Here is a 26,342-nt window from a genome sequence, read left to right as displayed (position 1 = left end):
AGGGCTTTATACGTCAGGTATTTAGCTCATTCTTATAACGACCTTATAATGTAGGGCCTCTTATTTCCATTTTGTGAGGGCACTGAGGCATAGAATGCTTGATGCCAGTCTTGCTCAGTTACCTCTCCCACCTGATCACTTTCCATGCCCTTGCTGAACCCTTCTGTTCCAGCTGGCTTCTCTGCTGAACAGTGCCCGCTGCCCCACATCCTGCATGTCCTCTTATTAGAACAATCTTTTTCTCACCAGTCACATTAACCTCCTCTTTGGCTTGTTCAGCACAATAGGGCATCCTGCTGAGGATGTCACAACCATGAGCTCAGTTAATTGCTGCAGTCATACCTGTGGGAGGTAACTCAGGAACCAAATAGAGGAGGCTGCTGCAGGAGGTGACTGCACTCAGCAGGTGACCTATCCAGGGCATGACTTTGCAGCTCAAGTTCATTGCCTTCGCCCATCACGGAGGAAGCCTCTGCAGTTCCTTTTCTGACTTTTGTGCTACTACTTCCTTGTCTTAGTGACTTACTGGCCACGATAGGCTACTGGGTGGTCTTGCTCTGTCTAGTGTAGAAGTGTCCTGGCTCTCCACGAAGCCAGGAGCTCCTAGTTCAAGTGCAGGGCTCTCAGTGAGGGCTTTGCTAACAGTGTTCCTGGTTGCTGGCTGTGTGGTGAAGTCAGCCCTCTACTGTCTTAGTACCTCTGGCTGTTTCAGTGGGCTACTTCCAAAATAGCACTTGCAGTCATTTAGACAGAGACCTGCAGATGTGCTTTTATGGAAGAGGTAGATCTATGCAAGGCTGGGTCTGACATCAATCATTATAAGGGAATTTGCTTTCTTTTAATCCATAGTTCCTTTTTAAAAATTTTTTAAAGTAATTAGTTTTTTTTAAAGAATTTTAATATTTATTTTTTAGTTTTCGGCAGACACAACATCTTTGTTTGTATGTGGTGCTGAGGATCGAACCCGGGCCGCACGCATGCCAGGCGAGTGTGCTACCGCTTGAGCCCCATCCCAGCCCTTTTTTTTTTTTTTTTTTAAATAATACTAGTACCAACCCAGGAAAAGTGCTCTCCAGACAAGCTACATCCCCAGCCCTTTCTTTTCTTTTTTTTTTTTCCTATTTTGAGACAGGGTCTCTCTAAATTGCCCAGGATGACCTCAAACTTGCTATTCTCCTGCATCACTCTCCCGAGTTGCTGGGATTACAGGCATGCACCACTGTGCCTGGCTTGATAGTTCCTTTTTAAAACAAACCATTCTTTTGTAATCTTTTGATGATATTCATCATCCTTTGGTTTTTAAATTTCAGACATCTCAATAACTTGGTGAAAATAGCCTTTTTTCATGAATCCAAAGCCCTTGCTCGGTTTTTGTTTCTACATTTGTGTTATTTAAACGAAAGTTTGGGTGTGGGGTGCCATTGTTCTTAATTTCATAAACCCTAGTTTTGCTAGGAAAGGGGAGGATCAATTGGTACCTGTGGAGGACGTTTGGGTGGGCATAGAGCGAGTTGGGGGACTAGAACTGCCAGGCTTCTTTCCTACACTGTGCCTCTGTTTCATAGAGGTGTTGTGAGAAGCATAAAGCCAACCAGATCTTGCTTGGGAAAAGGAGTCCAGTAGGACTATGTTTGCTTCTTAGGCACGAAGGCTCTCCCGTGTCTGGTGTTCTGGGTTTCTCTGAAGTGGTTGTAAACATTTGAAAAGTGAATGAAACATTCTATTTGTCTAATAAATATTCTATAAGGTATGAAATGGAACCCTAAAAACTTGGAAGCAATTAGGAGCTTCTGAGCACTTAGGGAAATATATGTGATTAAAAAGTACATAGTTATGGCTAGATTTTTGAGAAACTCTTTCAAATGCAACTGTCTCTCAAACTGTAGTCTAAACCGATTCCAGTTATTTTGGTTTAATTCTACTCAATTATGGAATGTTTAATATTTGGCTCTTCTCGAGACATTGGATGGGAGGAATGAATGAAATGGGAAAGGTGAACTTTTGCCTCAAGATATAATGGCCATACTCACGACAGATAGAGGATGTTAGCATTTTCTTTACGACGTGGTCTGCTGCAAACGTGGCCTCTTCTTGTAAAGACTTAAGGTATCCTGTTCATGGATAGGCAGAACTAACATCATCAAAATGACAATATTACCAAAAGTTCTCTATAGGTTTAATGCAATACCAATCAAAATCCCAATGGCATTTCTTATAGAAATAGAGAAAGTAATCATGAAATTCATATGGAAAAATAAAAGACCCAGAATAGCAAAAACAATGCTAAGCAGGAAGGGTGAATCAGGCGGTATAGCGATACCAGACTTCAAACTATACTACAGAGCAATAGTAACAAAAACAGCATGGTACTGGTACCAAAACAGGCGGGTGGACCAATGGTACAGAATAGAGGACACAGAAACCAACCCACAAAACTACAACTATCTTATATTTGATAAAGGGGCTAAAAGCATGCAATGGAGGAAGGATAGCATCTTCAACAAATGGTGCTGGGAAAACTGGAAATCCATATGCAACAAAATGAAACTGAATCCCTTTCTCTCGCCATGCACTAAAGTTAACTCAAAATGGATCAAGGAGCTTGATATCAAATCAGAGACACGGCGTCTGATAGAAGAAAAAGTCGGCTACGATCTACATACTGTGGGGTCGGGCTCCAAATTCCTCAATAGGACACCCATAGCACAACAGTTAATAACTAGAATCAACAAATGGGACTTACTCAAACTAAAAAGTTTTTTCTCAGCAAAAGAAACAACAAGAGAGGTAAATAGGGAGCCTACATCCTGGGAACAAATCTTTACTCCTCACACTTCAGATAGAGCCCTAATATCCAGAGTATACAAAGAACTCAAAAAATTAGACAACAAGATAACAAATAACCCAATCAACAAATGGGCCAAAGACATGAACAGACACTTCTCAGAGGAGGACATACAATCAATCAACAAGTACATGAAAAAATGCTCACCATCCCTAGCAGTCAGAGAAATGCAAATCAAAACCACCCTAAGATACCATCTCACTCCAGTAAGATTGGCAGCCATTAGGAAGTCAAACAACAACAAGTGCTGGCGAGGATGTGGGGAAAAGGGTACACTTGTTCATTGTTGGTGGGACTGCAAATTGGTGCAGCCAATCTGGAAAGCAGTATGGAGATTTCTTGGAAAGTTGGGAATGGAACCACCATTTGACCCAACTATTCCCCTTCTCGGTCTATTCCCTAAAGACCTAAATAGAGCATGCTACAGGGACACTGCTACATCGATGTTCATAGCAGCACAATTCACAATAGCAAGACTGTGGAACCAACCTAGATGCCCTTCAATAGACGAATGGATAAAAAAAATGTGGCATTTATACACAATGGAATATTACTCTGCATTAAGAAATGACAAAATCATAGAATTTGGAGGGAAATGGATGGCATTAGAGCAGATTATGCTGAGTGAAGCCAGCCAATCCCTAAAAAACAAATGCCAAATGTCTTCTTTGATATAAGGAGAGTAACTAAGAACAGAGTAGGGACGAAGAGCATGAGAAGAAGATTAACATTAAACAGGGACGAGAGGTGGGAGGGAAAGGGAGGGAGAAGGGAAATTGCATGGAAATGGAAGGAGACCCTCAGGGTTATACAAAATTACATACAAGAGGTAACGAGGGGAAAGGGAAAAATAATACAAGGGGGAGATATGAACTGCAGTAGAGTGGGTAGAGAGAGAAGAGGGGAGGGGAGGGGAGGGGAGGGGGGTAGTAACGGATAGGAAAGGCAGCAGAATACAACAGACCCTAGTATGGCAATATATAAATCAATGGAAGTGTAACTGATGTGATTCTGCAATTTGTAAACGGAGTAAAAATGGGAGTTCATAACCCACTTGAATCAAAGTGTGAAATATGATATATCAAGAACTATGTAATGTTTTGAACAACCAACAATAAAAAAAAAAAAAAAAAAAAAAGACTTAAGGTAAATGAGGTCGATATTAAAATCTGTCTATGCATGGGTTTATTTCCATGAAGTCAGTGCACAAAAATTTCATGTATCAGGGAATGTTGAGCTGTGTAGCTTTCCTTTTTAGACTTTGACATAATCTGTGTGTGTGTGTGTGTGTGTGTGTGTGTGTGTGTGCGTGTCTGTCTGTGTCTGCAGTGCTCTGCATTTTGTCTTTCAAAGTGATTAGATTGTGTGAGCATCATTTAGGCCATGCAGTGTTTACCTGTGTGGTTTGGTTTGTTTCACTGTCAGAGATCTTTGAGTTTGGCACGTTTATAAATAGGATTCCTTCAGTCCCCCTTTTCCTTGCTGAATGGTTAGTTACTGAGCACTCCAAAGTGAATAGGATCAGAGCTTAAGTTGCCAGGGTCAGGTCAATGGCACTGTGAATCATCTTGTGACATGGTGACAAGCTCCTGCTTGTTCCGGGTAGGGATGAGCAAGGCAGACTTTCTTTCTTTGTCCTGGGATGCTCCTGAGAACAGCCCTTATTCTGGCTGCAATGACCTCTCAATTTTTTTTTTTTTTTTTTTTTTTTTTTGTGGGGGGTAAATTGAACCCAGGATGCTTAACCACTGAGCCACATCCCTACCCCTTTTAATTTTTTATTTTTGAGATAGGGCCTTGCCAAGTTACTGAGGCTGGCCTGGATCCTCCTGCCTCAGGCTCCCTGGAATTACCCTGCTCATTGGTTTTCTGTGTTGAACTAGCAGGATTGGGCCAGCTGACAAAGTGATGCATAATGACCATTTCTCTTTCTCTCTGTCCCCCTGTTTTGCCAGGCGGGTGCCCCAGTGATGTCTGGTGCAGGAGAGGGCACCAACCCTGAGAACAGCGAGCTCAAGTATTCAGGTCAAGATGGGCTCTACATAGGCGTCAGTCTGGCCTCGCCAGCCGAAGTCACATCCTCAGTGCGACAGGATTCCTGGTGTGCTCTGGCCCTGGCCTGAGCCCCTCCTGCCAAGAGGCAGGGAGGGCTCCACCAAAGTCCTTGCATCTCTTATGTCTGATTTTTGTCCAGCAGCCCAGATGGTGGCAACGATGCAGACAGAACATTCCTCCAATGTGTGATTTCTGTGCCTTTGTTTTGAAAGAGATATATTTCCCATGAAGCTTGCTAAAAGAATAGAAGATGCGACTCTTCCGGGGAAGGGCTGGTGCAGCAGGAATATGGACTGCTTCATCTAGCCAGGGCCACCTCCAGCCAGCCTTTCTTTGGGTCAGCTCCTGCATAGCTTGCAAAAACTGAGACTTGGGCCAGGGCCTTGCCTGCTAAGGAAGATGGACAGAGAGTCTTGAAAACAAGGTTTTACGTGCATTGCCCCAAATGTGTTTCTTCTAATCGATTTTGGTTATTCCAGAATTTATTCATACCCGTTCCACATGCAGATTTCACAAATGTTCATGGAGAAGATCATTGGAGGCCATTTGGTACACATCCTGGAGGCTGAGTGGGTTCCTGGAACTCTTTGTCAAAATTCCTCAATTTGCAAGACTGCATAGTAAACTCTAATGTACACTGTGACTGACATTTCTCGAAGTTCATCTTGTGTGACTGATCTGAGGTCAGTCGGAATTTGTAAACAGGGTAGCAAACAAGATATTTTTCTTCCATGTATACAATAATTTTTTTAAAAAGTGCAATTTGCGTTGCAGCAATCAGTGTTAAATCATTTGCATAAGATTTAACAGCATTTTTATAATGAATGTAAACATTTTAACTTAATGGTACTTAAAATAATTTAAAAGAAAAATGTTAACTTAGACATTCTTATGCTTCTTGTACATCCACATCCCATTTCTATATTCCCAATAGAAAAACTATTTCAAGAACAAATCTTCTCTCAGGAAAATTTGCCTTTCTCCATTTGTTAAGAATTTTTATACAAGAACACCAACATTACACCCTTTCTTTTACTGTGGAATATGTGCTGGAAAAAATTGCAACAAAACTTTACTACCTAACAAATAGCATTTGTAAATATTCTAGGCATCTGTAAACACTCTGATGAAGTCTGTATAGTGTGACTAACCCACAGGTTGGTTTACATTAATTTTTTTAAAAAATGGGATGTCATTGAAAACTATTTCACCAGAGTTTTAAAAAAAATAAAAGGGTATTGTTTTTGTCCTGTACAGCGAGTATTTTCCCTTTTACTTCATTTGGATGCTGCATATGGTTATAGATCTTCATATAAAACAAAGGCACATAGTGTCTGCAAGCTGTCTTTTTTTTAAAAAATTGTCCTTTGGAAGCTATTGTGTACTTTGGTTTACTTGAAGTTGGCACATGGAGTTAGTTGTCACTTTCCAGTTGCACTGGAGACAATTTTATAGGTGAAGAGGACCCACTATTAAATGACATTGTCTGAGATATCAGCATTTTGTTTAGGATCAATGCTTGAAGAACATTTTCCCAAGTCCGGGGTGTTTTTTCCTTGTAAATGAAATAGGCTCCATGGCCCAAGAACAGAATGGGTTCCTTTATGGTTCCGCTGTTTTGTAGAGAGCCATGAATTCTCAAAGCTCATATAAGCTCACAAATGGTCTGAACGGCCTGTTTGTTTTTTTCATTGTTGGGTGGATTTCAGGAAATCAGAAGTCAGTTCCATAATATGAAATGGTGGTATTTAACTTTGGGCTCTTTTGAATGTGAGGCATTTTGAACTTTTTTTTTTTTCCATGTATTTATTAGAGCCATTCTGTGAGGTTCAGTCTGAATCTTTAAGAGAATCTTCCTTAGTGGGAGATGCCTCTCTATGTAAGGAATGGTAGGTGATGCTGGTGGCCAGACTTGGGCTGGTGTATGTGCTTGTGTGTGGATCTGGGGATTTCACGGAAATCCACAGACACCCTGCTCTAACCCCAAGGACTAGAACAGTGGTTCATAGTGCTGAGAATGGAATTAGACCTTCAAATCTCTTCAGGGCATTGAACCAGCTCTGTGAACTTGGGCTAGTTGTCCAACTTTCATTTTTCTAATATTGTAGAATAAGGCAAATGGAGTATAACTCATGGGCTAACCTGAGATAATCCATATAAAGTACACAGTGCCTGGTATATAGTAAGCATGAATTGTTAACTTGACTTTGAAAGGCAGTGGCAAGAGCTCTCACAATGCTGGTGCTTTGAATAATATCTTGGTCTCAGAAGTTTATGGTCTCTCAGAGTCTAATGTCCCTTAGGTCACCCGCACTTCTTGAATAAGGCTGAGGAGAGAGAAATGAAGGATTCTCTCAACCCAGGGGGTTGGCAGAGTTGGAGGGAGGATGCCTGAGAGATTCCAGTCTGCCTGGGGCTGATAGTTTTATAGAACAGGGCTGCTCTAACAGCAAAAGAAAATTATTACCCTCATGAACTGATTTTTTTTTTTTCTTTTCTCTTACGGTTCTTATTACTTTGAGTGCTTTCTGGTGGGTTGGGAGTTGTTAAAGTTAATGTGCTTTGATAAAATTAATATGCTTTGACTGAAAAATGAATTTTTCTGATTGTGGCTTCCAAATAATCTTTTTTTGGGGGGCTGGGGGTGGTCTTAACTATTGCTCTTTTCCAATCCTAAGATGACATTAAATTGCTAAGTCCCCTTCCTTTCTTTTAGAATACAAAGCGAGAAAAATTCTAGTTGTCATGAAATAAATTACAAGAGGCAGAAGAAAGGGAAGGGGCTCTTTTTGTTGTCTGTTCTAATACAACAAACTCTCCTAATCTGGACCTTTTAAATGACGACTTTCTTACCTGTGGTTGCATAAAGCAAAAGTTCCATAATTGGTTCCAAATACACAATCTCCACACGCCTCCCTTAAAGTATGTCATACAGAAATAAAAACCGATGATCTCTCATGGGTGCTCCTTAGCTTAAGAGATCCTTAGACCCATTAGCGTGGGTTACAGAATTTATGTCCTCTGTCACCCTTGGGCTGATGTTAGGCCATCTTACATAAGTGAAGGCTCTGTCTGGAGTCTCTCTTAAGGGTCACTTAACGTTGCTTCCTGGTTCCTATGGGAGGGTCAGGAAAGCAAAGGGAGCCATTCATTTCCCCCTGCAAATAAATTAACTTCTTGCTCATGGGAAATGTTTTCCCGAGGCCTTGGAAATTTGATGTAATTTCAGATCATAGATAAATGAGCTGCTGGGAGGGCAACTCAGTGGTGGCTCTGCTAGATTCCAGTTTGGGGCCTTGTGGTGGCTTTGGAGTATTAAGTTTTACGGGCCCACATCATCTACGGGTTCTTGCATCCCAGTGACTCAGAAGAAAATATGAGGGGCTGAGTGTGAGACAAAGAGGAGGCGGAGAGCAGACTATCATTCACAATCAGGCAGCTCTGGCTAATTTTTGTTTCTGGATTGAAATAATAAATCAGTCTGGCAATACTAGTTATCTCTTGTTGCTTGGAGGCCCTAATTAGCAGTCAGGAATTTGATTATTTTATTTTTTTTTGATACTGATGATTGAAACCAGGGGCCCTTTACCCCTGAGCTAATCCCAGGTCCCCTTTTTTATTTTTTATTTTGAGACAAAAAAGAGTCTCAATAAGTTGTTGAGGCTGTCCTCAAACTTTTGATCCTCCTGTCTCAGCTTCCTGAATCGCTAAGATCACAGGAATGCACCACTATGCCCAGCAGAGTTTGATTATATAAGTGGGAAACAAATATAGAATAATTTGTTAGACAAAATTTTTTGAAATAGGATCTGTGGGTCAACATCTGGTACCTCTGGCTGTGGCTACCTGAGGCCTTGCCCTGGATCCTTTGTGGCTGAACCTTCAGCAGCTGGGCTCTGAGCAGGCCGCCTTTGACTGTGACCTGCAAGAAGATGATAGACATTGTAAGACACAGAAGAGAGGAAATAGGATGTTTTCGTTGGTTCAGCTACAAGATATAGGTAGGCTGGAGGCCTATGTAAGTTCATAGGGCCTGGTGTATATCATTTCTAGTCTTCTCAAACAGATCCTAAAGGACAGTTGTTAGCATGTTGCAGGTGCATGTTGAACCTCTGAGACTCATATCTGAGTGAGCATCCATGTTCCCCCAAGTATCCTACAGCATCTCCCACATCTGTATGAGCCAGATGACAGCTGGTACTACACTGTTCTCAGCAACTGTCACAGGGAAGTAAGTGACTGTTTCATAGATGATGTTGCTATTTTAATTAAAGAGAGATGTACTTGGCTTGGTGGCTTGCTTTTTTTTTTTTTTTTTAAATCACTGAGCTGCCACATCCATAGTCCTTTTTATTTTGAGACCAGATCTTGCTAAGTTGCCCAGACTGGCCTCAAACTTTCGATTCTCCTGCCTCATCCTCCTGGGTTGCTAGGATTACAGATGTGCACCTCCACGCCTGGTACTTGTTTTTTTTTTTTCTTTTCCTAAATGAACATTTTAAAAATGGTTAAATTATAACAATTACAAATGAAATAATATTTGTTTAGTAGGAGTGTTTGGATTTCATTTATCAGTGGTCCCCTCTGTTAAGATAGTTATCTAGATATCTAGTGATTTTTGGACAAAGTGTTTCCTCTCTCTGGACCTCCAGACATCCAGCAGTGTTGTCTCAGAAGTTCCCTCTACCTTCCTTTGCATCCCATGGTCCCAAGGCAAATTCTGTGTTTAGGGATGGTGCGTCTGTGATGTGGTCTGAGTTTGAGGTACCTCATGAGTAGGAGGGAACTGGAGTCTTCTATCTCTCTTCTTGCCGCCTCACCTCCTCAAGAGATGGTCTGTGGAGATCAAGGCCACAGAGGATGAGAGTCCTGGTCATATTCATGAACACAGGGATGGTAAGAAGTGCCATTGCCCCAACACCCAGCCTGTTCGGTCTGAGGCTTCTGATATAAAACATACAGCGATACAAACCCAGACCGGAAAATGGAAAAGTCTAGTAGCACCACAGTCCGTAGAACAAGGAAAAAACAGTTTTGCTTTGCTTGGCCCATTGCTTCAATATCTTCTGGTGGGTTTTTTATTTCTTGGAAATACCAACTTTTTGTTGTTTGCTTTCTGTACCTTCTCTTTAGCTATTCCAAAATTTTCCTCACTCTTTTCTCCTACTTCCGCAGACTTTACTCATATTTTTTGTAAATTCTTGTTCTTTAACACTCCAAGACTGAGACAATAATGGTAAATATTTAGATAGCACTTCCGATGTGCCAGTTTCTATACAGAGTACTCCACCTGCTTCCATGGGTTTTAACCAATATATATTTTTTTTGTGAACTCTATTCCTTTCATGCTCCAAAGACTGGTCTGGGATAATAGTAGCAAATATCGACATAGTACTTCCCATGGGCTGGTTTCCATACAAAATGTTTTACATATACCAACTGATCTAATTTTTACACTGAGTAAACAAGGCAGCACTCTCCCCATTTTACGGATGTATCTACTGAGCACAGAGAAGTAAAGTAACTTGTCCAAGGTTCTGCAGTGGCAGAGCTGTGATTGGAACCCTGAAGTCTGGCTCCTGAGCTACCTTAATCACTACAGAATATTATCTTTTCATTTTTATTGAAAGATGATGAAATGGAAGAAAGAACACAGAGAGAAAGCTAGCCCTGCTTGGGATTTGAGGCTATGGTTCTCTCTTCTAACATCTCAGAAATGCACAGTGGTGATTTGCTAACACAGGTATGCCTAGATTGAAGAAAATTAGGACACATTTATATTTCCTCCAGTTAGCTATATGTTTAACCCCTGTTTTATTTTTGTTTGTTTGTATTGAGACAGGGTATTGCTATATTGCCCAGGCTGGCCTCAAATTCCTGGGCCCAGGTAATCTTCCTGCCTCTCCTGAGTAGTTGGGATTACAGGTGTGTGTTCCCATCCCTGGCCTAGGTATTTGCTTTCTAAGTGCCTGGTTGTTAGCTGGATAATGGTGAGTCTGGAGGTTTTTCTCTATCTCTGGAGCAATTCCCTTCTCTTTTTCATGTAACTTCAAGTAAGGCTTGTGATCTTCTTATCTAGCTTAAAAAATTAGGGGAGAGCATTTTGCAAAATATAGAAAGATGGAGGAATTATTAATAGTGGCTAAAACAGCACCAGAGAACATGAGGAATACCTCATGCTGGTGTAAAATCTTTCTGTGCTCAGCTGTGCCAAAGAATTTTTTTTTTTTTTTTTCAGGAAAACTTGCGTAAGATTTTGGCAGTGGTGTCTTTGGCTTTATCTTCTTTGGTGAGTGTTCATTACTGCTTACATCATTGTTGCTATTATTACTTTGATAAGTGTGCATTACCAGTGACGCTCTGCGCCAGGGGTTCACCAACTCCTGTGTGCATGAGAATCACACACAGTGCTTATTTAAAATTGCAATGTCCTTCAGTCCTTCCCCAGAGAATCTGGTTTTATAGGCTCTGTGTCATGCTGATGAAATGGCACATTTTGGCTTTCACATTCATCAAATTTCTTGGCTAGTACAAAATTCAAAAGTCAAAAATTGGAAATGCAGTGGAAAATAATTGTCTTTTCCACCCCTGTTCTCCAGCCATTCAGTTCCTCTCCCAGATGGAACTGTGACTTCTTGCATAGGTTATAGTTGTTAACTGGCAGTGCACACATAAGTGTATACAATTATCCATATTTCACTCTTTTAACATGTGTGGTAGCATGTCATAAACATTGCTTTGCAGTTTGCTTTTCTTTCTCTCAGTACACCTGCGTTCATTATTTAGTTCAGTGCCTGTGCTGATCTGTTCAAGTGATGCTGCAATTAATATGCGGTATCTGTGTCATTTTGCACATATCTAAAAGGTGAATTTTTAGAAGTGGCATTCATTACTGGATCAAGGGGATCTTCTTTCCATTTAGATAGTTATTACTAAATAGCTCTTCAGAGATTGTCTCCTTTGTACTCCCCCTGGCAATGTGACACTGTCTGTTTTCTCTTAGTCAAATGAATTTGTTATCAAGCAGATCTTTGTCAATCTTGTATCTCTGATTTTTGTTTTGCATTTATCTTATTGTGAGTGAGAGCGAACAACTTTTCCTGTGACTAAGAGCCAGGGGTAGTTCCTGTTCCTTTTGGTGAACTCTTTGCCCATCTCTGTTTATATCTTCTGCCTCTTTTTTTTTTTTTTTTTTTTTGATTGGGTTATTGGCCTTATTGACTTGTGAAGTTTTTTGCATGTTAAGGAAAGTAGGCTTTTGTTTCAAATGTATTTTAAAGTTGTTTTTTCCTGGTTTTCCATTTGACTTTATACTTTTAAAAAATTATGTTATTTTCTTTTTTTAAGGTAATTCAATTTGTCAGTCTTTATGACTTCAAAATTCTGTGAAATATTTATGAAGGCCTTTCCCACTCTTCAGATTACTTTTAAAGATCTGTTTTCTTTTATGGTTTTTTTTTATGGTTTTATTTTGGAGGTTTGCAATTTTTTCCATATGGAGTTTTTGTTGTTAGTTCTTATGATATGTAGACTATAGATTCAATCTTATATTTTTGCAAATGGCCACCTAATTATCTCAGCATTATTTCCTGAATAATGCATTTCCCTTCTATTAATTAAAAAAAGGCAATAAAAATATGAAAAATCTCATATGAATATGTATTCTTATGTAACTTCTTATGTGAATATATATTTACTACAACTATATTGACTTTTTTTGGATATTCTATTTTGTACTAATGATCCATTTATTTAATACTTCAATACCATGTTGCTTTATTATATTTTATAATGAATCTTAATATTTAGAGGGTTTGTCATTTCTCATTAATCTTACTTAAAAATATTTGGTCATTATTCTTATTTATTTTGTCATACAAATTTTCTTTTCTTTTCACAGTGCTGGGGATTGAACCTGGGACCTTGTTCATGCCAGACAAGGGCTCTACCACTGAGCTACGCCCCCAGCCCTCTACATGAATTTCAGAATCATCTTGTTCAGTTTTAAAAAGTCCTGTTGGTATTTTCATTGGAATAATATTAAAGTTTTAGATTAGCTCATGGAGGATTAGTATCTTTATTTTGTTAAATCTTCCTGTCCAAGATAAAGTATGTCTTTTCATTTGTTTAAATCTTTTCCTGTGTCCACTAATATTTTAAATATTTTTTCATACATGTCTTCTACATGTTTCTGGTTAAGTTTTTTCTAGGTGTTTGACACTCTTTGATGTCAGTATAACTTCTAACTCATTGTTGTGTCCATTAATAATATATTAAGCTTCTTCCTCAGAAACATTCTGAATTCCCATATCTTTCTTCAGCCAATTCTCTTGTGTTTTCTGAGGGAATTGGCAGTTTATTTGTATGGCTGGTGGTTCAGGTGTTGGTGGAAACTGTGCTCTTGATGTTTGATTAAGGAAATAAATACACATCGTATACTGTAATTACTCAATTAAATTATGGATTTATATAACTTTAGAGATTGACTCTTTCATCCTTGCTGAGGTCTAGATGAGGAGATTGAGCCTCAGAGAGGTTAAGTCTTGGATGATCAGTGTAGAACCTAGGTTTCTAGACTTTGTGGCTCAATAGCTTGGGCTCTGGGTTAGGCTAAGAGGTCAGTGTATGAAACTCAAGAACCAAACACCATGAGCAAAAGCTTTGACTTTGGCAAAGACTGGTAGCTTCTCATTACTCTGAGCTATGCTTCTTTATTAATCGATTTAGGAATTAACACAATCCTGAAACTTGGGCCAGAAACTTGCATTTCAGAGATTGCAATGTCTCCGAACACTAGCTCCAAGTTTCCTCAAGGGAGTAGCGCAAATGACCATTGGTCTCCAATGAATCATCAGGCTGTATTTGCTGGAATGAATGAACCCACTGTGAGAGCAGGAAATCAGGACAAACACCTACACTTGCTAAATCAAACAGCTTCCCTTTCTGAGTCCCTGGAGATCATTTGTCACCAAATGGACAGATCTGCTCTGCAAAGTTCTTACAGGCTTCACAGCTTGTAAATAAGAGGGTGCATTCCTCATGCTCCCCTTTTGTTTGAAGCTGGCAGAGGGAGGACCTCTGGCTCCAATCAGCGGGGATGACCAGTAGCTGGACCACCTGGGAGAGAGTGGTGACTTCATTTGAATAAGCTTGGTCAGTCCGCTATACTTTATTCAGAGGACCCTAGATGTTGAAAACACAAGGCATCTTATTCATGGAAAACCATGTTGGAAGCACCTTCATGTTACCTGTGGTATATTGGTATAGATTGCTATGTATTTAACACTTCTCATAATTCATTATTTATATATGCTTTTTTTGGTACTCTTTTTTTTTTTCCTTTTTAATTTGGTGGTGCTAAGATTGAACCTAGGATCACATCTGCAGTTCTTTCTTGTACTCTTACTATTGTTTGTTTTTATACCAGGACTTCCTTTCTGTGGCTTTGTTTGATCTATTCTTCCATTTAAGTTTTGTTGGTAGTTTGAATCTCCAACAAAAATTTCTTACTTTTTGATACTACTCAATTCAGTGGTATAATTTCCATTTGGGTCCTTCCAGGAAATACCTCCTTTCCTTTATAAATGGGTTAAAGATACTTTTATTTCAGAAGTGACCATGAGAAGTCTTTGGCCAGTGTTTATATCTTGAATGGGAGCATCTGATGGATCTGCTGCCCCCCAGTTCAAATTTGTTTTTCCTTGATCGCTTTGTGGGACATTTGACACTGTGGCCCACTCTGTCTTTCCTGAAATTTTTTCTCCATTTGACTTTCAGGATGCTATAGATATATCAGGAGTATGGGGAGGTGGAAAGACTATGAATTTGCAGTCATGAAAATGTGGGTTTGAATCTTGATTCTATACACTAACCCTGAGGCTTGAACAAGTTACTCAATCTCCCCAGGGTACAGGGTTCCCTCCTTCCCTTTTTTCATCCCTCCTTTCCTTTATGCAATCCTCCTGCCTCAGCCTTCCCAGTCTCTGGGATTGCGGGTGTACACCACTGCACCCAGCTCACAGGGTTCTCACCTCAAAAAGAGGGCAACATTGCCCATCTCACATCCCGGTCATTAGCCTTGATGCTCTACCCAGCTTCAGCTTTGTGAATGTTGGAGCAGGGGTTGAAATTCTGGGCATGATGCTAGGACACTGCCTTCCACAAGATAGACATTCACTGATTTCTGCTTCCCATGTGCACCTGCCATGACATTATTTATTCATGTACAAAGTATGAGTGTTCTCTAGGGAGACAAAACCAAGGGGAAACACACACACACACACACACACACACACACACACACACACACACAGGCACATGTGTTTACAAATATGTAGATAGACATATATATTTTGAGGAATTGGCTTATGTAATTGTGGAGGTTGGTAAGTCTGAAATCTGTCATTCAGGCCAGCACGAATCTAGTGACTCAGCTAAGAGCTGATATTGGAGTCTTAAGTCCAAATTCTTCAGGGCAATAGTTTGGGGGATCAGGGAGAATTTCCAAATTGCGGTCTGGAGAATTTCTTCTTTGGGAAACCTGTCTTTGCTCTTATGACCTTCCACTGACTGATGAGGCTCACCATCACCATGGAGGGTAATCTTCTTTGCTCTAAGTCTATAATAGAAATATGAATCTCTTCTAAAAAATACCTTCACTGAAGCTTTTAGATTGGTGGTGTTGGACTAAACAACTGGGCACCATAGCTTCGCCAAATTGATACCTAAAATTAACTATCACATTCTGTAAGCTGGGTCACTGATCCTTAGCAACTGGGCTCCAGTTCAAAGTTAAAGGATGTTGAGGTGATACCCTTAGGAATCTCTATTAGAATTCTCTTGGGATCAGAGTTCTGTGCTATTTCTTGAAGCCTCCCTTGGGGTGCTTACTTAGGGGAAGTTAGGTAGAGGGGTGCCATCCTGAAGCCCAGGAGCTTCCTTTGGCTCAGGTCTGGGTTTAGTTCTGCCTTGTGTGACCCTGGGCAAGTCACTGGGTTCTTCTGGACCTCAGCTCATCCATCTATAAAAGGGAACATTTAGGACTTGGTGCATTTTCTCTTTTCCCCTTTTAACACTGCTTTTCTCTGTTCCTCTTTTAGTACCAGGTTTGCAGAGACTTGTTAGGAATTTCTGGCTTGTGATTGCTTCACTTTTTTGGAAATAGCTCCATATTTTTAAGCAACATTAAGAATTGACATTACATGTTTATTGAGAGGAAAAGTGATACCTTTTTATCAGTGATGTGATGCTATCATTCATCTAGTAGCTTGATACATGTTTTTTGGATTAAATTTTTTTTAATGTATATCTCATTGTTTATATTCATAGCAGAAGCTCCTGGGCAATGGTAGATAGACCCTTTCTCTGCATCAGCTGTCTTGGTGTGTTAGCTTTGAGTCCCTATTACAAAATGCCTGAGACTAATCAAATTAATAGTAGAAAAGGCTTATTTTGGCTCATGGTTCAGAGATTTCAATTCCTGGTCATTTGTTCCTGTTGGTTTGGGCCTGTGGCAGCACAGTACATCATGGTAGGAGCATGTGATAGAGGAGGCCGGTTCACCTCACAGTGGCCAGGAAGCAAATCCAGGGACAGGAAGGGGTTTGTGCCAATGTACTTCCAGGGCATGCTCCAAATGACCTAATTTCCTCCCACTAGCTTTTACCTCCTAAAGAGTCTACCACCTCTCAGTAGTGCCCCAGGCTGGAGACCAAGCCTTTAACACAGCAACCTTTGGGCAACATTGAAGATCCAAACTATAGCATTTGGAAAGAACCAAAGCTCTTCAATGAGATAGATTTGGATTTCCATTGTCGCTCTTCTATTTATCAGCTCTGTGAGCTTGGCCAGAATTTTTAATTCCTCTGAGTTTCAGTTTACTCATCTGCAAATGGAAGTAAAAGGATATCTCACAGAGGGGCTGTGAAGTTAAATGAAATACTGTCTGTCAACTGCCAAGCATAATCCTTGACACAGAGTTAACTCAAAATAAAAATGAGTTCCTTTCTCTCCCCTTGGATAGTTTCTGGAATCCTAGAGCACTGTGCCGGTAGGAAGTTCAAGAAAAGGGGATTGGGCTGGAATTGTGGCTCAGTGGTGGAGCGCTTGCCTAGCATGTGGGAGGCACTGGGTTTGATCCTCAGCACCACATAAAAATATATGCTATATTTTCAATTCCCAGCACCACAATAAAATAGAATAAATAAGTGAAGAATAAACAATGCCATTTCATTAAATAAATAAATAAAGATGTTGTGTCTGTCTACAACTAAAAAGAAATATTAAAAAAAAAATAAAAGAGGCTCACTTTCCCAGGTGTCCAAGTGTCTAGGAACTTATCTGACTCTTTTTTTTTTTTTTTTTAAACCACACCAGGGTGTGGTCACCAGTGGAGCATGTCACATCTGAAAGGGAGGGTCAAGCCCTAAAGTGCTTTACTTAACTTTTAAAACAGACAGTCTGTACTCTAGGAAATCAGCGGTTCTTCCCTTCTAGGAAGAAATGATGAATCATTACAGGAAATATTGTTTTTTTCCTCAAGTATGTTACCAATGCAAGTCATTAAAAATAGAACCTTCCGTTGAGAACAATTTTGGGAGGAGCCAGAGTAGAGGTGGGTTTACTAGAGTTGAAGTCACCAGTTTTGAAAGTGTCAATTCCAGGCTTTAATCCCTGTCAGAGTCTCTCCAAGACCTCAAAAGACTTGAATATTATACTGAAAAACATTAATTAAAATGAAAGTTTATAGTATGTACCAGGCCCTGGGTTTAATTCCAACACTACAAAAACAAAATATTAATCCAAACAGAACAAAATATCTGCCCCTCCCCTGCATAATACTTTTAGACTTGAAATACTATCAGTAATGTATGCGGATCATGGTGAATACTTTTCTCTCCAAAACTAACTAAAAACATAAAAGAAAAATCCTTTCAGTTTCCAAAGACAGCATGGTACAAGTGATAATGGATGTGTTGATTTATTTGTAGTAATCATTACATGATGTCTAGATATATCAAATCAACATGTTATACACCTTGAATATGTTCAATCTTTGTCAATTGCATATTTAAAAAAAAGTGATGGTATAAGAATTGGCTGGGCTGTTTGGGGGGCTGAGGCTGGTCCACACTGCTCTCTGTAGGACTGAGCCTGAGGATTTTTTCCTCCTTTTTCTAGAGAATCATTTAGGTTGGGCCAGAATGTACTCATCCCTTCTCTTCATTGCTTTCTTTCAAACCCCAAATGGCTGTTAATAACCATTAACCAATTTTCCCAAGTGGCTGTAAATTACCATTCATTAGTTTCTTTCAATTATTTCATTCTTTAAAGAGCTAGACTCTCTCTCTTTTTCCTTCCTTTGAAACTGTTGGAGGACATTTCAATATAGTCTTCATGCTGTTTATTTATTTATTGCAGTGTTGGGGTTCAAACTCAGAGCCTCATGCATGCTAGACTAGCACTGTACCACTGGGCCACACCTCTAGCTCTCTGAGTGTAATTTTTTAATTTTTTGGGTACCAGGGATTGAACCCAGAGACACTTACCCACTGAGCCACATTCCTAGCCTGTTTTTTAATTATTTTATTTTGAGACAAGTTCTTGCTGAGTTGCTTAGGGCCTCACTAAGTTGCTGAGGCTTTGCATTTGCTATCCTCTTGTCTCAGCCTCCAGAGCCATTGGGATTATACATGTGTGCCTCCACACTCAGCCTCTGCATATTATTAATTGGCACTTTCCAAATGCCTGAAGTTGGGCGTCAAGATGCCCTTGGTTCCTCTTTTCTGAGTTGGTTACTGCTCCAAATCAGCTAAGCTAACATGGCCACTGGGCTCAACTCCCCTTTTGCGTGGAGTAAGCAAAGCTGTTTCAACAGGACTGATTTCATCCAAGGGCCAGTGGACTTGGGCACCATGCTCTTGTCTTCCAGAGGGGGAAGGCCAGCTTCCTCTTCCCTCCGGGTCTCTCCCTGTACTGAATGCTTTCCCTCTCTTGAGGCCTAAGCAACTTCTTTAAGACTGACATTTATGTGTTGAGGGAAGGAGATGAGAGAGAGAGAGAAAAAACACAAAAGAGAACTCAGTCTGCTCTGTGGGTCCCCCTTTAGTGAGGGATGAGACTAAAAGGGACTGTCACTTGCTGCCTGTCCATGGGTTCTTTATGCTGAGCAAAGCCACTTCTTGTCTCTGGCCTCTGAGGTGGACCCAAGGGAGGGATTGCTCTATTCTTCTCATCTGATCTCTCTCTCCTTGGGGCAGTTCAGGGAAAGGGTCTCTGGGCCAGCATCACTCCTGAACACACAAAGGTTGAGTCCTTTGGCAGACAAGGGCTGTTCACAAATTCTGTTCTTGGAGGTTTGTGCTCACATTCCAGCAGGGTCAGGAAACAGGAAGCCAAACAAAGGACAGAAGCACAGAGGAAGGGACCAAGAGAGAGCAGGACAAGGAAAGAGCGAGGTACTTTCAAATCAGATCCAACAGGCTCATCCTGCTGACTCTGTGTAGAGGAGGCAATGGGAATCGAGGAGTTAATTCTTAATTGAATATTTTCATTTTAATGAGATACACAAACAAAACGATACATATCACCCATATGCACAGTTTAAAGATTATAACAATACAAATACCCAGGTCCCACCATGCAGCTTCAGAGTAGAGTGGCATCCGTCTTTGAACTCTTCTTCGTGGGGCTGGGGTCAGTTTTCAGGTGCCCATGGCTATTTAATGTACTGACAAATGTCTGAATCCACCACATCGTTACATTTAAATATGTCCAACTATCACCTCTTTGGCATTCTCCAGATAACAACTGGTCTTGGTGATTTGAAGGATTTTCTTCCCTCCCCAAAACCTTCCCAGTAGCTTCCCCACAATCCTGGCCACCACTGAGGACTTTCCCCAGTTTTGACTACAAAAAAGGATTGAAAGTGCACACAGGGAGACCTCTTCCTGTTAATAACATGTTTAGCTCCCCCATTCTTAATTTCTGGGTGACTAGGGCCAGGAATCTTTATAGGCTTAAGGCAGAGCAACTCCCCCTACCCCCAACCCCCAATAGCACAGATAAGATGTATCTAGTTTAGGGGTTGGGGTGGGGAAGGGATAGGTAGGTTGCCAGAAATGATTTTTCTTTCCCTTCTTCTCCTCTTCCTCCTTTTTCTATATAACCTTTTTGTATTTCCTTATTATTGATGGACAGTGTCTGGGAAGAAGAGAAGCTGCTTCTTCCCAGACACTGTCCATGGAAATGCCAATTGCTTTAGGGCTATGCGTCCTGCCAACTCTAGGGCCTCAGCAGAGGACCTGGTCCTGAGTCCCCTATAGCTGGTAGAGGATCTCAGAGCTATTAACAAGGCCCAGAGGATGAAGTCACTGATCAATCTGGTGGAAGTGAAATCATCAGATAGCTGCAGGTGACCTTGACCTGGGGCCTTCAATTGTTTAGATTTTTTGGTGGAATTTTGTATGTGTACAGGTCTACGCATTTTTCTGGGGAAACTCCATTGACTTCATTAGATTCTCAAAGCCACTTGAAACCCAAAGGAGTTAAGAACCAGTAATCACTTCTGATTGCTAGTGTGTAATAAAATGAGAAAATAAGGATATACTGTTTTTTAAATAAACCTAAAATTATAAGAATGCCCTTAATTTTGAGATTGTCTCCTTTTTTTGATATTAAAATATTCTTTCCTTTTATGGGATAATGGTGCTAATGAATGGTAATTTTTAAAAAGGTTGTCTTCCCTCGTCTCTCTGTCTATCTCTCTTTTTCTCTTTTTCTTTTGTTCATACTGGGAATTGAACACAGAGCTGTTCTACCTACCACTGAGCTACATTCTCAGACTTTTTTTTAAATTTCATTTTATTTATTTATTTTGAGACAGGGTATCACTAAGTTGACATGGATAGCCTCAAACTGGTGATCCTTCTGCCTCAGCCTCTTGAGTAGCTGCAATGACAGGTGGGTGCCACTGCCCCTGGCTAAGACTTTCTCTTGACAAAGTCAAAAGACAGTTCCAGGGGCTGGGGTTGTGGCTCAGTGGTAGAGTGCTTGCCTAGCACGTGTGAGGTTCTGGGTTAGATCCTTAGCACCACGTGAAAATAAATAAATAAAATAAAGGTATTGTGTCCAACGACAACTAAAAAATAATATTAAAAAATATAGTTCCATCTCCAATTACAATTTCTTCTTTTTTTATTTATTTTTATTCTAGTTTGTTATATATATGACAGCAGAATGCATTACAATTTATATTACACATATACAACACCATTTTTCATATGGTTGTATATAAAGTAGATTCACACCAATCATGTCTTCATACATGTACTCAGGGTAATGATATCCATCTCATTCCACCATCTTTTTTATCCCCATGCCCTGACCTTCCCCTCCCACCCCTCTGCCCTATCTAGAGTTCGTCTATTCCTCCCATGCTCCCCTCCCTACCCCACTGTGAATCAGCCTCCTTATATCAGAGAAAACATTTGGCATTTGTTTTTTGGGGGATTGGCTAACTTCACTTAGCATAATATTCTCCAACTACATCTATTTACCTGCAAATGCCATGATTTTATTCTCTTTTATTGCTGAGTAATATTCTATTGTGTATATACACCACATTTCCCTTATCCATTCATTTACTGAAGGGCATCTAGGTTGGTTCCATGGTATAGCTATTGTGAATTGTGCTGTTATAAACATTGATGTGGCTGTGTCCCTGTAGTATGCTATTTTTAAGTCCTTTGGGTATAGACCAAGGAGTGGGATAGTTGGGCAAAATGGTGGTTCCATTCCCAATTTTCCAAGGAATCTCCATACTGCTTTCCATATTGGCTGCACCAATTTGCAGTCCCACCAGCAATGTATGAGTGTGCCTTTTCCCCACATCCTTGCCAACACTTATTGTTGTTTGTCTTTATAATAGCCGCCATTCTGACTGGAGTGAGAAGATATCTTAGAGTACTTTTGATTTGCATTTCTCTAATTGCTACAGATGTGGATATTTTTTCATATATTTGTTGACTGACTGTATATCCTCTTATGGAAAGTGTCTGTTCAGATTCTTGGCCCATTTATTGATTAGGTTATTTGTTTTTTATTTTTATTTATTTATTTTTGTGCTTAGCTTTTTGAGTTCTTTATATACCATAAAGATTAGTGCTCTATCTGATATGTGAGGGTAAAAATTTGTTCCCAAGATGTAGGCTCTCTATTCACCTCACTGATTGTTTATTTTGCTGAGAAGAAGATTTTTGGTCTGAATCCATCCTATTTATTGATTCTTGATTGTAATTCTTGTGCTATACGAATCTTATTAAGGAAGTTGCGGGCTAATCCAACATGATGGAGATTTGGACCTACTTTTTCTTCTGATAGGTGCAGTGTCTCTGGTTTAATTACTAGGTTTTTGATCCACTTTGAGTTGAGTTTTGTGCATGGTGAGAGATAGGGGTTTATTTTCATTTTGTTGCATATGGATTTCCGGTTTTCCCAGCACCATTTGTTGAAGAGGCTATCTTTTCTCCAGTGTATGTTTTTGGCAACTTTGTCTAATCTAAGATAACTGCAATTATGTGGGTTAGTCTCTGTGTCCTCTATTCTGTACCATGGGTGTACCAGTCTATTTTGGTGCCAATACCATGCTGTTTTGGTTACTGTTGCTATGTAGTATAGTTTAAGTTCTGGTATAGTGATGCCACCTGCTTCACTCTTCCTGCTAAGGATTGCTTTAGCTATTCTGGGTCTCTTATTTTTCCAGATGAATTTCATGGTTGCTTTTTCTATTTCTATGAAGAATGCCATTGGGATTTTGATGGGATTTGCATTAAATCTGTATAGTGCCTTTGGTAGTATGGCCATTTTGACAATATTAATTCTGCCTATCCAAGAACATGGGAGACCTTTCCATCTTCTAAGGTCTTCTTTAATTTCTTTCTTTAGTGTTTCTGTAGTTTTTGTTATAGAGGTCTTTCACCTCTTTCGTTATGTTGATTCCCAAGTATTTTCTTTATTTTGAGGCTATTGAAAATGGGGTAGTTTTCCTCGTTTCCCTTTCTGAGGATTTGTCACTGATATACAGAAATGCCTTTGATTCTGTGTCCTGCTACTTTGCTGAATTCACTTATTAGTTCTAGAAGTTTTCTGGTGGAATTTTTTGGGTCTTCTAGGTATAGAATAATATCATCATCAAATACTGCTAATTTGAGTTCTTCTTTTCCTATCTGTATCCCTTTAATTTCTTTTGTCTGTCTAATTGCTCTGGCTAGAGTTTTAAGAACTAAGTTAAATAGAAGTGGTGAAAGAGGACATCCCTGTCTTGTTCCAGTTTTTAGAAGGAATGCCTTCAATTTTTCTCCATTTAGAATGATGTTGACCTGGGGCTTACCATAGATAGCTTTTATGATGTTGAGATATGTTCCTGTTATCCCTAGTTTTTCTAGTGTTTTGAACATGAATGTATTTTGTCAAATGCTTTTTCTGCAAAAATTGTTATAAGCATTTGATTCTTATCTTTAAGTCTATTGATGTTATGAATTATATTTCTTGTCCCCCCCTTTTTTTTCCTGAGCTGTGAAAACCCAGACTCCGAGAACTGTTAATTCAGAAGGTTACCTTTATATTTGCACATTATTTAGCAATGTGCTATTGTGAATTATTTTTCCCACTCTCTCCTGGACATGAATTTATTATGTGCAAAAGAAAAGTGATGTAAACTCAAGGACACACAGTCACAATGGGCAAATCATCGAATCTTCTTGGGCCTTAATTTTCTTATTAAAATGAGGGATTTGAGCCAGGACATCTTAAGGTTCCATCCAAATCTAACATTGTGTAATTAAAGTGAACACATGTGAGGTCAGATAGGAAAGGCTGGAGTTACATCAAGAACCTTGAAAGAGAAAGGAAAGGGCAGAGAGGAAACCCTATCTCTTGATTGATCTCAAAAGAGCAGAAGAAATGTTTTGGAATGTATAGCATTTAAAATCTGGATGGGCTGGGGATGTGGCTCAAGCGGTAGCGCGCTAGCCTGGCATGCGTGTGGCCTGGGTTCGATCCTCAGCACCACATACAAACAAAGATGTTGTGTCTGCCGAAAACTGAAAAATAAATATTAAAATTCTCATTCTCCTCTCTCTCTTTCTCTCTCTTTAAAAAATAAATAAATAAATAAAATTCTGGATTATTCTATTAACTCATATGCTATCTTTGTTTTATGAAGGGTTCTTGGTGAGATTGAATGTGAAATTTTTGCAAAGTGTAAGGCTTTTGCCCAAAAGTAGGTAAAATGGGTTTTGGAGAGTGAGGTACTGGGGATTGAATCCACAGGCACTTTACCGTTGAGCCACACCCCCTGTCCTTTGATTTTTTAATTTTGAGAAGGGGGGTCTCACTAACTTGCTGAGGCTGCCCTCAAATTTGCAATCCTTCTACCTCAGCTTCCTAAATAGCTGGGATTACAGGTGGTAACATGTTTTTAAATATAAAAAAAAATGGATAAGGGAGAAACTGGCCATAATCAACTATAACAAAAACAACAATAATAGTGACCAAAAGGAAACAATAATAGTTACTGTTTAGCTCATTGAGTGCCTGAACTTTACGTTCATTATCCTGCTGAATCTGGCAAGGTAGTTTTGATCACTACATTTCCTGGATTCAGTTGTGGCTGAGCTCCAGTTTGACTAAATCCACTTACCTGGGAAGCTCCCTGTCCTGGGGCTGCTACTGGGAAGCAGAGCCTCATCCTCAAAGTGTGCTCTCATGACCAGCATCATGGGCAATGCCTAGGAGCTTGCTGGAGCATCTCAGTCCCTACCCCAGACATATTAAAGCCAAATCTGGACTTAACGGGACTCTCTAGGGACTTATATTCATGAGGAAGTTTGAGAAGCACTGAATTAGATGACTCTTTATTTATTTATTTTTAACTTGTCCCACATGTTAGTATATCATGTTCCCTGGCTTTATGGTTGAAGGAGGGCTTCATAATACAGATGGAGAAAAAAATGTTCTGGTTGGGGAGAGTAGGATCCTTGCTCTCCTGATGTTTGTGAATTTCTGACTTTTCTTGCCTGTTTCCTTCCTTGAAAACCAAATTTCAAAGAATGCACACAACTGAGAATTGAATCCTAATGTGGAGTTTGGGTAGAAAGATGTGTCAATGTAGGGTCATGGGTTGTCACAACTGCACTGCTCTGGCATGGGATGCTGGAATGCTGGTAGCAGCAGAGGCTGGGTGTGTGGTGACAAGGTCTATGGGAATTCTATATTTCTGTCCAAATTTGCTGTGAAGCTACATGGCTGCCAAATATGAAGTCTATTCAAAACCGAATAGGTGCCCCACACAGACCTTGCCGTGTGGGACAGCTGGTAAGATAATTCCTGTTAGGATCTTTTTTTTGAATCATCTGGATGAAAGGTGCTTTTGAAAGAAAGGGTTTTGTTAAGTGCCATGAGCTCATCATCTGGCAGCACCTGTGGGAGAGGAGTCCCAGGGAAGCCCAGGGTGCTGACATGTGGGTGACTCAGGTGCCGCCTGGGTTGGAATGGGTGGGAGGAACCCGGAGAAGTGCCCAGCTCTTTTTGGTGCCTGCTCTGTCACCAGAGCCTGGAGGCGAAGGCTGGGCTCTCCTGCCTGCCCTGGAAGCTCCTGCTGCTCTTTTTATTTTTTATTTTATTTTTTGCTTCTCTCTGGGCTGCATTTCTCTCTTTGTTCTTAAATGGATGGTCATGACCTGTGGTGGCTTTTTCAAGGGCTCTGCTAACACCAGGCAGCCTTGGACCTTGGTTTACTGCAATGTTGTGTCCTAACTGTCAGTTCCTAGAGAGTCGGCACCCTCTGTTCTCTATTGTGCATCTGCTTTTTCTGTTTTAAAATAATACTATCTAAAATCCATGCAGACAATATACACAGATAATATAGCTAATATCCTTTTTCTTTTTTCTTCCTGCTCTCTCCTTTGATTCTCAAGTCAGTGTCTGGTCAATGGACAACTGATAGTGTAGGGAGACAGACTGGATGTCCCTCATTCTCTGCACAAAGCAGAAATGGAGGAAGTGAAGTGACTTGCCTATGGTCACACAGCTTTGTGGCGAAGGCTGAGGGGATTCTTCCTCTCAATTCTTAAGATCTTCTAAGCCCTGGGGTCTCACTTGCACTGCATGCGTAGTAACTAGGTCAGTAAAATATGTAATGTTTTACTTGTTCTCAATAGAGGGACAATGTTAATCCTGTGTGTTTGCAATTATGGGATTCTTCCAAAGTTGGCATTTTCATGGGGATTTTAGGATCGGGGATAGAAACCAACAGGCCAAAGCTATTCTTTCTTCTTCTCCTTTTCCCACCCACCTCCTCCTCCTCCTCTTCCTTCTTCTTCTCTTTGTTTTAAAAAAATTGACAAAGCCATTCTTTCAAAAGTCATTTTTTTCTTACTGGGCT

General features: G+C 40.2%; 1 protein-coding gene across 1 annotated transcript in view; it reads left to right on the top strand.

Moving 5' to 3' along the window:
- Positions 1–4,968, top strand: part of Gata6 (GATA binding protein 6) — a 30,854-nt gene extending 25,886 nt beyond the window's left edge. The window contains exon 7 of the mRNA XM_076837026.2: positions 4,801–4,968. Coding sequence (XP_076693141.2) covers positions 4,801–4,968 — 168 coding nt within the window. The remainder of the gene's footprint in view (positions 1–4,800) is intronic.
- Positions 4,969–26,342: the final 21,374 nt, after the last annotated feature.

The sequence above is a fragment of the Callospermophilus lateralis genome, chromosome 17 (genome assembly GCF_048772815.1).
Source record: "Callospermophilus lateralis isolate mCalLat2 chromosome 17, mCalLat2.hap1, whole genome shotgun sequence".
Lineage (NCBI taxonomy): Eukaryota > Metazoa > Chordata > Mammalia > Rodentia > Sciuridae > Callospermophilus > Callospermophilus lateralis.
This window is presented reverse-complemented; position numbering and strand designations above follow the sequence as displayed.